This window comes from Doryrhamphus excisus, linkage group LG21 (genome assembly GCF_037039965.1).
Source record: "Doryrhamphus excisus strain RoL-2023G ecotype Guam linkage group LG21, RoL_Dexc_Guam_v1.1, whole genome shotgun sequence".
NCBI lineage: Eukaryota > Metazoa > Chordata > Actinopteri > Syngnathiformes > Syngnathidae > Doryrhamphus > Doryrhamphus excisus.
The window spans coordinates 4,587,277-4,602,135 of NC_136377.1; the positions used below are offsets into that span (position 1 = coordinate 4,587,277).

At 39.5% G+C, this 14,859-nt stretch overlaps 1 protein-coding gene across 4 annotated transcripts in view; it reads left to right on the forward strand.

Annotated features, from left to right (window-relative positions):
- dbn1 (drebrin 1) overlaps positions 1 to 14,859 on the forward strand; it is a 55,070-nt gene that overhangs the window by 28,665 nt on the left and 11,546 nt on the right. For all 4 annotated transcript variants that reach the window (XM_058086350.2, XM_078787612.1, XM_078787611.1 and 1 more), the window contains exons 2-4: positions 13,775 to 13,830; positions 13,984 to 14,096; positions 14,367 to 14,441. In XM_058086350.2, the coding sequence (XP_057942333.2) occupies positions 13,775 to 13,830; positions 13,984 to 14,096; positions 14,367 to 14,441 (244 nt within the window). The remainder of the gene's footprint in view (positions 1 to 13,774; positions 13,831 to 13,983; positions 14,097 to 14,366; positions 14,442 to 14,859) is intronic.

A 14,859-nucleotide genomic window follows, 5' to 3' on the forward strand; every position in this document is an offset into this window, starting at 1 on the left:
TAATCCGCCACTGACGCTGCTCTTCTGTTGGGGGAGGGTGCTTGAAAGTGAATCAACAGCAATTTATATAAATATTCACGATTGAACACAACATGGTGGAGGAATGATCATCTCAGTCTTGATAGTAGTGATAGTAATCCGCCACTGACCCTGCTTTTCTGTTGGGGGAGGGTGCTTGAAAGTGAATCAACAGCACCTCTGCTGGTTGTAGCATGTTATCTTGCCTCAAATGTATCAATTAATTCATTGCAGTTTATATAAATATTCACGATTGAAAACAACATGGTGGAGCAATGATAATCTCAGTCTTGATAGTAGTGATAGTAATCCGCCGCTGACGCTGCTCTTCTGTTGGGGGAGGGTGCTTGAAAGTGAATCAACAGCACCTCTGTCATTGCAATTTATATAAATATTCACGATTGAACACAACATGGTGGAGGAATGATCATCTCAGTCTTGGTAGTAGTGATAGTAATCCGCCACTGACGCTGCTCTTCTGTTGGGGGAGGGTGCTTGAAAGTGAATCAACAGCAATTTATATAAATATTCACGATTGAACACAACATGGTGGAGGAATGATCATCTCAGTCTTTATAGTAGTGATAGTAATCCGCCACTGACGCTGCTCTTCTGTTGGGGGAGGGTGCTTGAAAGTGAATCAACAGCACCTCTGCTGGTTGTAGCGTGTTATCTTGCCTCAAATGGATCAATCAATTCATTGCAATTTATATAAATATTCACGATTGAAAACAACATGGTGGAGCAATGATAATCTCAGTCTTGATAGTAGTGATAGTAATCCGCCGCTGACGCTGCTCTTCTGTTGGGGGAGGGTGCTTGAAAGTGAATCAACAGCACCTCTGTCATTGCAATTTATATAAATATTCACGATTGAACACAACATGGTGGAGGAATGATCATCTCAGTCTTGGTAGTAGTGATAGTAATCCGCCACTGACGCTGCTCTTCTGTTGGGGGAGGGTGCTTGAAAGTGAATCAACAGCAATTTATATAAATATTCACGATTGAACACAACATGGTGGAGGAATGATCATCTCAGTCTTTATAGTAGTGATAGTAATCCGCCACTGACGCTGCTCTTCTGTTGGGGGAGGGTGCTTGAAAGTGAATCAACAGCACCTCTGCTGGTTGTAGCGTGTTATCTTGCCTCAAATGGATCAATCAATTCATTGCAATTTATATAAATATTCACGATTGAAAACAACATGGTGGAGCAATGATAATCTCAGTCTTGATAGTAGTGATAGTAATCCGCCACTGACGCTGCTCTTCTGTTGGGGGAGGGTGCTTGAAAGTGAATCAACAGCACCTCTGTCATTGCAATTTATATAAATATTCACGATTGAACACAACATGGTGGAGGAATGATCATCTCAGTCTTGGTAGTAGTGATAGTAATCCGCCACTGACGCTGCTCTTCTGTTGGGGGAGGGTGCTTGAAAGTGAATCAACAGCAATTTATATAAATATTCACGATTGAACACAACATGGTGGAGGAATGATCATCTCAGTCTTTATAGTAGTGATAGTAATCCGCCACTGACGCTGCTCTTCTGTTGGGGGAGGGTGCTTGAAAGTGAATCAACAGCACCTCTGCTGGTTGTAGCATGTTATCTTGCCTCAAATGTATCAATTCATTGCAATTTATATAAATATTCACGATTGAACACAACATGGTGGAGGAATGATCATCTCAGTCTTGATAGTAGTGATAGTAATCCGCCACTGACCCTGCTTTTCTGTTGGGGCAGGGTGCTTGAAAGTGAATCAACAGCACCTCTGCTGGTTGTAGCGTGTTATCTTGCCTCAAATGTATCAATTAATTCACTGCAGTTTATATAAATATTCACGATTGAAAACAACATGGTGGAGCAATGATAATCTCAGTCTTGATAGTAGTGATAGTAATCCGCCGCTGACGCTGCTCTTCTGTTGGGGGAGGGTGCTTGAAAGTGAATCAACAGCACCTCTGTCATTGCAATTTATATAAATATTCACGATTGAACACAACATGGTGGAGGAATGATCATCTCAGTCTTGGTAGTAGTGATAGTAATCCGCCACTGACGCTGCTCTTCTGTTGGGGGAGGGTGCTTGAAAGTGAATCAACAGCAATTTATATAAATATTCACGATTGAACACAACATGGTGGAGGAATGATCATCTCAGTCTTTATAGTAGTGATAGTAATCCGCCACTGACGCTGCTCTTCTGTTGGGGGAGGGTGCTTGAAAGTGAATCAACAGCACCTCTGCTGGTTGTAGCGTGCTATCTTGCCTCAAATGTATCAATTAATTCATTGCAATTTATATAAATATTCACGATTGAAAACAACATGGTGGAGCAATGATAATCTCAGTCTTGATAGTAGTGATAGTAATCCGCCACTGACGCTGCTCTTCTGTTGGGGGAGGGTGCTTGAAAGTGAATCAACAGCACCTCTGTCATTGCAATTTATATAAATATTTACGATTGAACACAACATGGTGGAGGAATGATCATCTCAGTCTTGGTAGTAGTGATAGTAATCCGCCACTGACGCTGCTCTTCTGTTGGGGGAGGGTGCTTGAAAGTGAATCAACAGCAATTTATATAAATATTCACGATTGAACACAACATGGTGGAGGAATGATCATCTCAGTCTTTATAGTAGTGATAGTAATCCGCCACTGACGCTGCTCTTCTGCTGGGGGAGGGTGCTTGGAAGTGAATCAACAGCACCTCTGCTGGTTGTAGCATGTTATCTTGCCTCAAATGTATCAATTCATTGCAATTTATATAAATATTCACGATTGAACACAACATGGTGGAGGAATGATCATCTCAGTCTTGATAGTAGTGATAGTAATCCGCCACTGACCCTGCTCTTCTGTTGGGGCAGGGTGCTTGAAAGTGAATCAACAGCACCTCTGTCATTGCAATTTATATAAATATTCACGATTGAACACAACATGGTGGAGGAATGATCATCTCAGTCTTGATAGTAGTGATAGTAATCCGCCACTGGCGCTGCTCTTCTGTTGGGGGAGGGTGCTTGAAAGTGAATCAACAGCACCTCTGCTGGTTGTAGCGTGTTATCTTGCCTCAAATGTATCAATTAATTCATTGCAATTTATATAAATATTCACGATTGAAAACAACATGGTGGAGCAATGATAATCTCAGTCTTGATAGTAGTGATAGTAATCCGCCACTGACGCTGCTCTTCTGTTGGGGGAGGGTGCTTGAAAGTGAATCAACAGCAATTTATATAAATATTCACGATTGAACACAACATGGTGGAGGAATGATCATCTCAGTCTTTATAGTAGTGATAGTAATCCGCCACTGACGCTGCTCTTCTGTTGGGGGAGGGTGCTTGAAAGTGAATCAACAGCACCTCTGTCATTGCAATTTATATAAATATTCACGATTGAACACAACATGGTGGAGGAATGATCATCTCAGTCTTGGTAGTAGTGATAGTAATCCGCCACTGACGCTGCTCTTCTGTTGGGGGAGGGTGCTTGAAAGTGAATCAACAGCACCTCTGCTGGTTGTAGCGTGTTATCTTGACTCAAATGGATCAATTAATTCATTGTAATTTATATAAATATTCACGATTGATCAATGACTATTCTCTTTTCTCTTCTTTTGCATGTATCCTCTCTGCCACCTGACCATATCAGGTAAGACAATACTTTTTTTTTTGCACCAAAACACAGCAACATACACAGTATGGTACCGTGGTGGTACAATAACATACAATAACAGGAAAAGATGACATTATTAAAACTGTTTTAATGATGTGATATATAAAGGGTATATGAACAGTCATATACTGTCATTGACCTTTTGTTTCATAGTTTCTTTTTGCCTGAGCCTTCACCGCAAAGGTCTTGGATGTCTTTTTTTTTTAGCATGGAGTCAGTCATTCCCCTTTACGACAGCATCCTGCAGTATAGTGCCAAATTTATCCAACTGTAACCCTATTCAACGCTATTGACCAGGGGACATATTTTCCACCTCAGGAGCAGTCATGAGTGTCGATTACCTCGATAAGAAGCCGCCGCTGATATAAAGGTCCAGTGCACAGCCCTGCTGGGAACGCTGGGAGTGTGCATTTTAAATAAAATCGATGCGACAGGGGACATGGAGCTTGTAAAGGTCACGGCAAAGTGCATCTGACTCTAAGGATACATAAAAAAGAACACTATGCAGTTCCAATTAATGCTCCAATTCCATTGTTTATTGTGCACATCATTTATAAAAAAGGAGTAAAGGTTGTTGGCATTCAGGCAGCAGCAGGCATATCTAAGTCGAGCCCTAAACAAAGCTAACGGAGCTACAAAAGGCTGGTTTGTATGACAAGAGACGATCAATAACGCAGGCGGAGGGGCATGCGGCAAATACAAACATGAGGGAAGGAATGACGATGCAATTTTAGCATTAGCATAGCGACCCGGCAAGATGACGGGTGGCCATTTTGTTAATAGTTGCAGCATTACTATTTGGACATATTTGAGGCATTCAAAGTTTGACCTTGACCTGAATTATATTTATTGTTTTTATCAGTCAATTTTAGCATAATAGTTGTATAATTTGACAACTGTTATGGTACAGCGAATCTGTATTGATATTGGTTACACTAGGGGTCTCAAACTCAATTTACCTGGGGGCCACTGGAGCTAGGGTCTGGGCGAGGCTGGGCCGCATCAGGTTTTCCCAAAAAAACCCAACAAAAAACGCATTTATTAAAAACAGAAAAATTAATAAACTTTGCTTTGGTTCTGATTTTTTACAAGAAAAGCTCTGATAAAATATTCCACTGTTCTCAAATATCTTACTTTTTATTTTTCTACACAAAATAAGATCAAGAATAAAGAAAATCAATCAATCAGTAATAAATAAATAAATATAATAATAATAATAAAACAGCAAATAATTAAAAATTAAGAAACCACATATAGTTGGTGGGTAGACAAATTATTTTTTTCAGATTAAAATGAACAAAGCATTATTAGAGCCCTGTAGACATGACAAAACACGACTATAGTCACATTTATACTCTTTTTATTTACAACATATTGCGCAACTGCAGGGTCTTGAGACACATGCTAACTCGCAAACTAGAGAGCTAGCGACCTAAACGGTAGCCTTCAAGTTATTTCCTTTAAACTTCAATAGCCAAAAACTTACCACTTCCACACAGATAGGGAGGATAACTATTAACAGTTATTTAACCTTTAACATGAACATTAATCAAACGTAATAATTTTTTCTGGGTACATGATACCATACAGCATCCATATCAAATATTAAACTTTCATATCAAGGCGGGGGCCTCAAACTAGTGTCCTGCGGGCCGCGTGTTTGAGACCCCTGGGTTACACCAAGCTACCCTTAGCATGTAGCTTGTAATGTTATGATTTCATCTAAAGTGGCTAAATTTGAACTTCCTTGTCAACGTTTGCATGTTTAGTAGTAACTAGCTTATTGTTGTGATATCCCAAATAGATCTTATGTGTCTACATTTTTCATTATGAGGTATATCTTTGGTAATATTGTACTGTATTTTGGTCAATTCCCACCCTACGATATGAAATCAGTTCATGAAACTAATCAATCCCAGTTTTAAAGTGATATATATTGATTCCAGTGTATTTTAGATTTCCCTCCTGTTTGTCAGGCGTTTTCATTTGACCTAATTTAGCATCCGTGCGCAGCATATGTGCTTCTCTTTGGCATGTTGCCATATGTGCTCACATTCACAGCGGAAATTAGAGTGGGGGAAAAAAAAAAAAAAAAAAGGCTGTGGATGATGTGGGGGGTGACGTATCGAGATGCAGGAAAGCGCCAGTTTGTGTCAGCGAGCGGATGAAAGGCCCCCCCAGCTGGCCGACTGCCTACGCTAACCCCGGCCTATCAAAGCCTGCTCTCTGTGTGAGTTCTTGTTTTGTTTTTAAAGTTCAGACTCGGCGGCACAGACGTCTCTCTGTCAGAGGCGACCTCACGCAGCCCGCAAAACACCTGCTGCTTCTCGGTGAACCCGACGGACGATGCAAAGTCCGACTTGACTTCCATTGGAAGTAATGTCAGGTTAATTACGGTAGTCTGTTCCGGGGTCAAACTGTCACCATCATGAAGCCTTTTAACATTCTCAACTGTCATACTAGGATAAAAAGTAGTTGACAACTGTACAATACTTGCTATTTAATGACTTAGGAAATATAACATTAATGCGGATTGGTTGAAAATGTCAGAATGTCGCGTTTTTGTTTGATTCTTTGGAGAGTTACACTCGTTGGTTGATGACAGTGTCGTGAATATCAAACACCGCTTTGTTAAAGCCACAATCCATCCTAAAGCATCTTAGCATACAAAAAAAGGGGCTCTGTCTATCGCCGTAGAACATCAGGTCCCAGTCAAACATCCCCTCGCCCGTGCAAACATTCCCTCTTGTCGTTCTTGTTTACGCTCGCTCACATGGCAACGAACATTGTCCTAGACGCTGTGCTGGTCAGCGCCGGGATCTGATTGGTGCCGAGGAGAGAGAGGCGGTGGCGGTAGCAGTCACAGGAAGTCCATTATGAGCCGAGCGGTACACAAAGGAAGACTGTGAACGATGCTAGGGTCTCCCTGATGAAGAGAACCTAGCGTCACATATAAACCGAAAACATCCAGATGTTGTCTAAAATTAGAAGTTCAATTCTTATAAAAGCCTGGGAATCCAAACTAGACGGCCTGACTGGAGAATTTGAGGGTATTTGAAATATTTGTGGAATGATGGACAGGCACTCTGACTTCTCCCTGAGGCACAGTAGGGCTTTTCACGTCGCTGTTGAGATTGCATTGGATTACCAAACCCAAACAAGCACTCTATCGCTGGGGTTTTTAAGCACGGGTCCTGAGGGACCAAAAGCTAAATCTTCGTCCCTCCATAGACCATTAGAGTCAGGGGGCAAGAGAACCCTGCAATTCTCCAAACATCTACAACAGGGGTCTCAAACTCAATTTACTTGGGAGGCACTGGAGCTAGGGTCTGGGCCTAGACTGGGCCGCATCAGGTTTTCCAAAAAAAACCAAACAAAAAAAAAAAACCGCATTTATTAAAATTGGTTTCGATTTTCTACAATAAAAGCTCTGATAAAACATTCCACTGTTCTCAAATATCTCACTTTTTATTTTTCTACACAAAATAAGATGAAAAATTAATACAAAAAATCAAAAATAAAGAAAATCAATCAATCAGTAATAATTAAATAAATATAATAATAATAAAATGGCAAATAATAAAAACTTAAGAAACCACATATAGTTGGTGAGTAGACAAATTATTTTTTTCAGATTAAAATAAACAAAGCATTATTAGAGCCCTGTAGACATGACAAAACACGACTATAGTCACATTTATACTCTTTTTATTTACAACATATTGCGCAACTGCAGGGTCTTGAGACACATGCTAACTCGCAAACTAGAGAGCTAGCGACCTAAACGGTAGCCTCCAAGTTATTTCCTTTAAACTTCAATAGCCAAAAACTTACCACTTCCACACGGATAGGGAGGATAACTATTAACAGTTATTTAACCTTTAACATGAACATTAATCAAACGTAATAATTTTTTCTGGGTACATGATACCATACAGCATCCATATCAAACTTGCGTGGAGAAAACATGCAAAGAACATGCAAAGGGTGGTCTCCTAGCTTTGTGGCCTGCGCGCTAACCACTTGTACACCGTGCAGCTGTGAACAAACAATACAAGGATATTGCTTTGGTACAGAATGACTTTGTTTGGGTTTTCAGAATGACTTTCCTTATTTTGAGTTGGCATACGTTAGCTGTAACTTCTGTTTTTTGTAGTTCTGGTTTCATTTCAGTTTTTTAAAAAGAGTATGCTATTGCCACACTACTCTGTTTCAACTTCCTATGTTGGAAACATCTGGACGTGAACATGTTGTATTTCTGTTTGAGACTGCGTCGCTGATCCTGACTAACCAAATGCAATCAGCCTCTTTCTGGAAACGGTTACACAGCCAAACATGTTGGTTTGCTCACAAGATGCTTTCGCATCCATGGAAAATCTTCCTTCAAGTCGCTGCCTTCAGCTGCTGCTGGTTTGGCACGACCACCGGGATTCCCATCTGGTCAATTCATCACAAGCCGTTAGCGCCTGATAGAAAAAAAAAGTCATCTCGTTTGGCTTAGGAGAGAGGAAAGAGGTGTCAAAGCACCCAACTTGATCTTTTTGAGTGGTATTCAATGTCCTAGATCAGGGGTCTCATATACGCAGCCCGCGGGCCAAATGTGGCCCGCATGACACCAGTTTGAGGCCCCCGCCTTGATATGAAAGTTTAATGTTAGTGCGGCCCGCGCAAGTTTGATATGGATGCTGTATGGTATCATGTACCCAGAAAAAATTATTACGTTTGATTAATGTTCATGTTAAAGGTTAAATAACTGTTAATAGTTATCCTCCCTATCCGTGTGGAAGTGGTAAGTTTTTGGCTATTTAAGTTTAAAGGAAATAACTTGAAGGCTACCGTTTAGGTCGCTAGCTCTCTAGTTTGCGAGTTAGCATGTGTCTCAAGACCCTGCAGTTGCGCAATATGTTGTAAATAAAAAGAGTATAAATGTGACTATAGTCGTGTTTTGTCATGTCTACAGGGCTCTAATAATGCTTTGTTCATTTTAATCTGAAAAAAATAATTTGTCTACCCACCAACTATATGTGGTTTCTTAAGTTTTTATTATTATTATATGTATTTATTACTGATTGATTGATTTTCTTTATTCTTGATTTGTTTATTTTTCATCTTATTTTGTGCAGAAAAATACAAATTAAGATATTTGAGAACAGTGGAATGTTTTATCAGAGCTTTTATTGTAGAAAATCGGAACCAAAGCACTGAAAAAGTTTGTATATTTTTCCGTTTTTAATAAATAATAAATGCGTTTTTGTTTTTTTTTTTTGCGGGGGGAAAACCTGATGTGGCCCAGTCTCACCCAGACCCTAGCTCCAGTGGCCCCCCAAGTAAATTGAGTTTGAGACCCCTGCCCTAGATGGACTTTTGTGGACTTTTCTGCTCTTTCAGTGTCATGCATAATTCCCCACCCTCCACTGCTTCATTGCTAGTGCATGAAGTCACCGCTAATGGTTTTCTCCCTCAATAAATAACACAATGCTATCTCAACTGTTTTCCGCATACTTCCCTACAATGTTCTCCCCTTCTCGGTCCTTCTGGTCCCGATGAACATACCTCGAGGTAGCTGCATTCTTTTACGATTGAATCACTGGATTCTTCTAACTACTGAAGATAAATGTGGTATTTATGTGAACTTGGGAAGCAGGAGAAACGAAAGAAGTCAGTCTGCCGCATAATGAATTGTCTCTTTGCACACATCATCATCATCTGGCTTTTTCATCCTTAATGGAACAGCGCCCGTCCCCCTTTTCATCTTCCCTGAGTTAGTCCGAGGAATGACATCAGCTAACTGGTGGTGACTTATTTTCACCGTGAGGCCCTGACTCCCTGACTGAGCCTTAAGGGGAGCCTCTGCAAGTCTTTTAATTCAGACTGAAACACTTCCTACTTTGCATATTTAAACCTCCTTCAGTGAGGCAGCTTTCATGGAGTTGTCATGGCGACTGATGATGCAATTTTTTTTTTTTACATAAATTACTCAGCCTTTTGAGCTGATTGAACATCATTCCATGCTGTGCTTAAAATAATATCACAGTCAAAAAAACGCCAAAGGAACAGTCTAAATAGAATGGAACCTTCACATTTATTCCTTATAGGGAATAATGCAAAGCTGTTCTGTTCCAGAGTCAAACTGTGACTGTCCTAAACACTTTGAACTGTACAGGTGATGTTTATGTATCTGTTTTTATCATCATCTTCCACTCATATTGTACTGTCATGGTTACCATCAACCCTCTTCCTCTATAGCATGAATGGGACCTTATTATTCAGCCTTTTGTGCTCATTGAACATCATTAGATGTGTCCTAGATTAGAACCGCTAAGTCACTTTTCCCATAGGACATCATGTAAAGTGAATTAATCTGTTCCAGAGTCAAAACCCGGCCACCATAAACCTTAATTAAGCATATAGCAGTGTTTTAAGTAATATTTTAGCATTCTTAACTGTCAGACAAATAAATGAGAGTTCAATAGTATAATAAAACTAAGATAAAGTAAAACTACTCATCTTTTTGGCATTTATGGTACACCATTTTGTGCTGATGTATCATTATTAGGCATCGTACTTATAATAGTAATATAATAATATAATAATAATATAATATAATATAATAATCACAGTTTACATTTGTAACTGCCGTACAAAGAGAAGTTAACTATGCTATATAATGTCATAGCCATTGCTGTGTTATACTGGGGGGGGCGGGGGTTATCATCATCACTTCCTTTTTGGTAATTCTTAGGGTAATTGGGGAGTAATGTATAGGACATCATGTAAAGTGAATTAATCTGTTCCAGAGTCAAAACCCGGCCACCATAAACCTTAATTAAGTGTATAGCAGTGTTTTAAGTTACATTTTAGCATTCTTGAGTTCAATAGTAAAATAAAACTAAGATAAAGTAAAACTACTCATCTTTTTTGGCATTTATGGTACGCCATTTTGTGCTGATGTATCGTTATTAGGCATCATTCTTATAATAGTAATATAATAATAATATAATAATCACAGTTTACATTTGTAACTGCCGTACAAAGAGAAGTTAACTGTGCTATATAATAATGTCATAGCCATTGCTGTGTTATACTGGGGGGGGGGGGCAGTGGTTATCATCATCACTTCCTCTTTGGTAATTCTTAGGGTAATGTATAGGACATCATGTAAAGTGAATTAATCTGTTCCAGAGTCAAAACCCGGCCACCATAAACCTTAATTAAGTGTATAGCAGTGTTTTAAGTTACATTTTAGCATTCTTGAGTTCAATAGTAAAATAAAACTAAGATAAAGTAAAACTACTCATCTTTTTGGCATTTATGGTACGCCATTTTGTGCTCACGTATCATTATTAGGCATCATTCTTATAATAGTAATATAATAATATAATAATAATATAATATAATAATCACAGTTTATATTTGTAACTGCCGTACAAAGAGAAGTTAACTATGCTATATAATAATGTCATAGCCATTGCTGTGTTATACTGGGGGGGGGGGGGCAGTGGTTATCATCATCACTTCCTCTTTGGTAACTCTTAGGGTAATTGGGGAGTAATGTATAACTATAGATGAGGCTCTTCGAATGCAAAAGATCTCCACCGCCCCCTGGTGGTATTGGTTAATAAGGTTAAAAAAATCAAACAAAGAAAGAAAAACATCTTAAGAATGAATATGAAATGATTTCTAGAGATGTTTTATGTTTCAGAAGCGTATGTTGTGCTGCTTTCCAGCCCTTATCTTTATTTAACAAGGCTGCTCCCCCTCAGGTAACAAACTGCTGTTGCCTCCATAGTGATGGGGGTGGGATGCCGCCTGGTTGCCATGGCGACACTCCCCAGTGGGCTATTTTTTTTTTTTTTTCCTCCACGTGGTGTTGCTAGACAAGTCAAAGTTGCAAATGGAAAATTGGAAAATGAAAGCAGGGTCGGATGGATAGAACATCAAATCTTGCTGAAGTGTATAAATTCATAGGAAAAAGTTCCAGAAGCTCCTGAAACTTTTGATTAATCCTGATTAATGGAGTCTTTTTACAATCTCTCGTTAGCCGTCATCCTTGTCTTTTTTTAATCCCCCTTTTTCCCTTTTTATACTTCTCACCTCATCTGCCTTCATCAATCGTACTCTTCACCCATCCGCCATTTTATCCTCTTCCTTCCTCCTTCACACTCTTTTTCTTCGAGTGGTTTCTGGGTCATGGGGCCTCAGTATGAATAATAAACAGCTGTCTGCTTTACAGAGAATTATTTATAGAACGCCACTCGCGATATTAACTGTGCTTTAGCGCCCCATCGCGATAATAAATGTGCTTCTTTTTTCCCAGCATGTCTTTTGTTTTTATTTATTCAGTCATCTTTTGTCATCTCGTGTGTATAATCCCTCACTCTTGCTGCCTCCAGCAATTAGCCCGATCCCATGTGACTGTCGTCTTAGTGTTTTCCAGTGGAGGCATGTTGTTGCAGCGCTACACATTGCATCATCAGAAATGTCCTTGTTTTTTTAATTGAAGTATTTTCTAAACTGTACAACCCAAAAATAATAAATTATGAGCATGTAATTCTATATGTTTAAAGGCTGTAAAAGTCCTAACCATACACTTTTCTTAGACAGACATTAACACTTCTCACATTTCTCTTTTGTTCAAATACTCAACGTAGTTCAAACCTTCGATTGAATTTGAGTGATTAACCTACAAGATCGGCTCGCAACTGACTCATACGTATTTCACTCCTCTGACCGTGCCTCTTAAGTCGTCCTGGTGCCGTTCCGCTGAACTGTAGCGTTTTTGTATCCTTATTAAAACGCCATATTTTCCCATATATGTCTGTGCATTTTCTTCCTCCTTTTTAGGATGGTTAAGAATGTTTCGTGGACATTGTGGGTCTTGTCGTGGATAAAACTTGGAAACATACAACACTTCAGAATTACACAGCTAGCGATTGGATTTATATATTTATAGGAATATGTCATGCCAAACGGAGGAGATTGATTGATTGACAATGGTCTACAGTCCCTTCAGCCAATCAGGACACATAACATAATACTCGTTCATACGATGTATAAAAAAAAATACAGTAAAGTCTTGTTATATCGATATCGGTTATAACGAATTACTACTTATTACGATACTATTTTAATTTCCCGGCAAATTTCTAGTCTTTTATTATATAATTAGTTCCGTTAGTACGATACCCGGTTATTATGATAATCCGGTTACTACGATGCCCTTTTCATCTCCCGCCAGCCAATTTGGTCTGCTTATATCGATACAAAAGCAGCTTAAATCAATCTTTGCTTAAGGATTTCAATACCAAAAAAGAACACGGCGAACGGCTGCTTCCAGTCAACTGTTGCAGGCATGTGTTTGGCCAGCTATGTGGGGCGGGTTGAGCATGACCTGTGAACCAGGAAGTGCGGGAATCGGTGTGTGTGCTGTGCTCTGGTGGTGGAAGTGTGAAAAATAAAGTTGACTGGAAGCAGCCGTTCGCCGTGTTCTTTTTTGGTATTGAAATCCTTAAGCAAAGATTGATTTAAGCTGCTCGACATTGTTCTATACTATAGAACAATGTCGAGTGCATTATTGCCCACTTTTAATGCAGTTCGGCGCAGGATCGGATATATGGATAGTCCGGTTATATCGGTATTTTTTCCGACTCCCGAGAATATCGATATGACGAGACTTTACTGTATGTGTGAAAATGTTACACTGTCAGTAGTATTAGTATGATTTAACAATTACAGGGCAAAGGGCTGCAGCTAATTCCGGGATGTGAAATGATAACATGTAGCTAGAGTAAGAGGAATGGTTTTTGGAATGTGTGTGACCAAGCAGAAAGAGACAGGGCGGGTCAGCACAAAGTCAGACCAACGTTACAGACTGGGATCAGGGAAGGTCATGTGGACTGGATGGTAATTGCCCCCCCCCCCAAGCCACACACAGAATGAAACAGCAGAATTAGGCCTGAAAAAACCTATTATTACTAACTCATTTGCTACGCCCAATGATGCTAGTATGTTGTCTTGTTAGCATCCTTATGACATGACAAATGACACCTTCTTGTTAACAGGGCCTTGTACACGTACGAAGATGACAGCAATGATTTGACGTTGGCATCGTCAGGAGGTATTTTATTCTCATTTTTTCTATTTTTTTTTTTAAACAGCTACACATTATTTTATTCCATTCAGTCGAATTTAATGTGACGTGATTCTATGAATTAGAAATGTATGCATCGACAAAACTGTTCATGGCTGTTGTTTACTCTTTGTGCTGCAGGGGGCGGCCTCGCGGAGATCACGTTGACCTTTGACAGCGGCAGGGTCATGTACGGCTTCTGCAGCGTGAAAGAGCCCAACGCCGCCTTGCCACGATACATTCTCATCAACTGGGTAAAATACTTACATAACGTTTATATACATTATTAGACACGCCCATAAGATCATTTAAGTCTATATAATGTATGTACTCATTAACGAATGAAGGGAATTGGATCTAGCAGTTTTAGCCTCCATTTCCCTCCAACATGGCTATAAAATAGATAATACGCTCGTTAATTTTAGTCGCTCTGGATGAAATGTACAGTTAGTGGAGCGCTGCCTTTTTCCGCCACGCAAGCAAACCTTCGCTGATTTCTGTTTTACGACCCTCCGCTCCCTCAGGTCGGCGAGGACGTGCCAGATGCCAGGAAGTGCGCCTGCGCCAGCCACGTTGCCACCATTGCAGACTTTTTCCAGGTAAATTTGACACTTAAAAGGGTACAATTGTACTGGTAAACACTTGGATAAAACGCTTATTTATTTGCATGCCAGCTAAATTGTTATTAAACCCCAAAGGTTGAACCCATGAGTCGGATTGACTCGACATTTCTCATTTAGCTCAACTTTCTGTAATTTGAGGCAAATGAGAAGCAGACGTATATATAAGTTGAGTACTGTACATTAACTATATAAGTTGAGTACAGTACATGAACTACATAAGTTGAGTACACTATATAAGTTGAGTACAGTACATTAACTATATAAGTTGAGTACAGTACATTAACTATATAAGTTGAGTACAGTACATTAACTATATAAGTTGAGTACAGTACATTAACTATATAAATTGAGTACAGTACATTAACTATATAAGTTGAGTACTGTACATTAACTA